A 1,253-nucleotide genomic window follows, 5' to 3' on the forward strand; every position below is an offset into this window, starting at 1 on the left:
TTACTATTTTTCTTGCAAAAAAAATTAGAAATTAGTCTTTTTTCTTATTTTTGCTAAATTCCTTTAGCAGTTAAAACATTTTGTTTTGTTTTTAGTAAAATTTTTTTTTTTGAAGTGTTTTATCTTCTTCAATATAGCTACCATCTTGTTTACTAATTCATTCATCTTACAAATATTACAACATTTAGTTTACTTATTGTTAAAGGTTTAGCTAGCCAAATAAATAAATATCTATTAATTGCTAATATTACTAAAAATTTTTAAAATTTATTTCAAATAAATAATTCATGTTCATTTCTAATTTCATAAATATTCATTTTTGGCATAATTTTTAAATTAAATTTTTTTTCTTTCAAATTACAAATGTAATTTATTTTAATTTTAATAATAGATATGCATATTCATTGTTTATGAATTTAGGAACTAAATTATTTATAATTATTATTACACATAATAAGGTTTATATAAAAATAAACTAAACAAATACTACTATACAATCATTATTGTTATTAATTTTCATATTATTGTTAATTGTTATATATGTTATATAGCTGTGCTATTATTTTATCGTTGTTGTTATGTGCTGTCATATATTATTGTTATTGTTGTTATTGTTATTGTATTTTACTCTTGTTATTTGTTATTATTGTGCTGTTATCGTTTTGTTGTTACTGTTATTGTGATTATGTTATATAGTGTTATGTTGTTGCTACTGTTGTATGTTATTGTTACGGTTACGTTATATGCTGTTATTGTTGTGTTGTTTCTGTTGTTATGTGTTATTGTTATTATTATTATTATTATTGTTGTGTTACAATTGCTGTTGCATTATTATTATTGTATTTTACTGCTTTTATATGTTGTTACTTTACTGTCATGTGTTATTATTGTTGTTGTTACGATTGTTGTATTGTTTTGTCATTGTTATTGTTATTGCTATCTTGTTACGATTGTTGTATTGTTCTGTCATTGCTATTGTTATTGTTATCTTGTTATGATTGTTGTTATATTGTTGTCATTGTTATTGTTATTGTTGCGTTGTTATAATTGCTGTTATTGTATTGTTCTGTGTCATTGTTACTGTCGTTATTGTGTTATATATCATTGTTAGGATCATGTTATTGTTATTTTGTCACTGTTTATTATCATTATTTCTATTGTTTTAGTAACGCTATTATGCTAACATTTATTATTGTTATTGTTATAAATGTACAGTAAATATAGGCATAGGCATATATATATATATATATTTT

The 1,253-nt window shown here is 21.3% G+C and overlaps 1 protein-coding gene across 1 annotated transcript; it reads left to right on the top strand.

Moving 5' to 3' along the window:
* Window positions 1-685: 685 nt before the first annotated feature.
* Window positions 686-1,111, top strand: LOAG_15779 (hypothetical protein; the record flags this gene model as incomplete). Its single annotated transcript, XM_003151267.2, has 1 exon — window positions 686-1,111. One exon carries the CDS (start codon window positions 686-688, stop codon window positions 1,109-1,111), a length of 426 nt encoding a protein of 141 aa, XP_003151315.1.
* Between the last annotated feature and the right edge of the window lie 142 nt (window positions 1,112-1,253).

Source organism: Loa loa (genome assembly GCF_000183805.2).
Source record: "Loa loa unplaced genomic scaffold supercont3.880, whole genome shotgun sequence".
Classification (NCBI taxonomy): Eukaryota; Metazoa; Nematoda; class Chromadorea; order Rhabditida; family Onchocercidae; genus Loa; species Loa loa.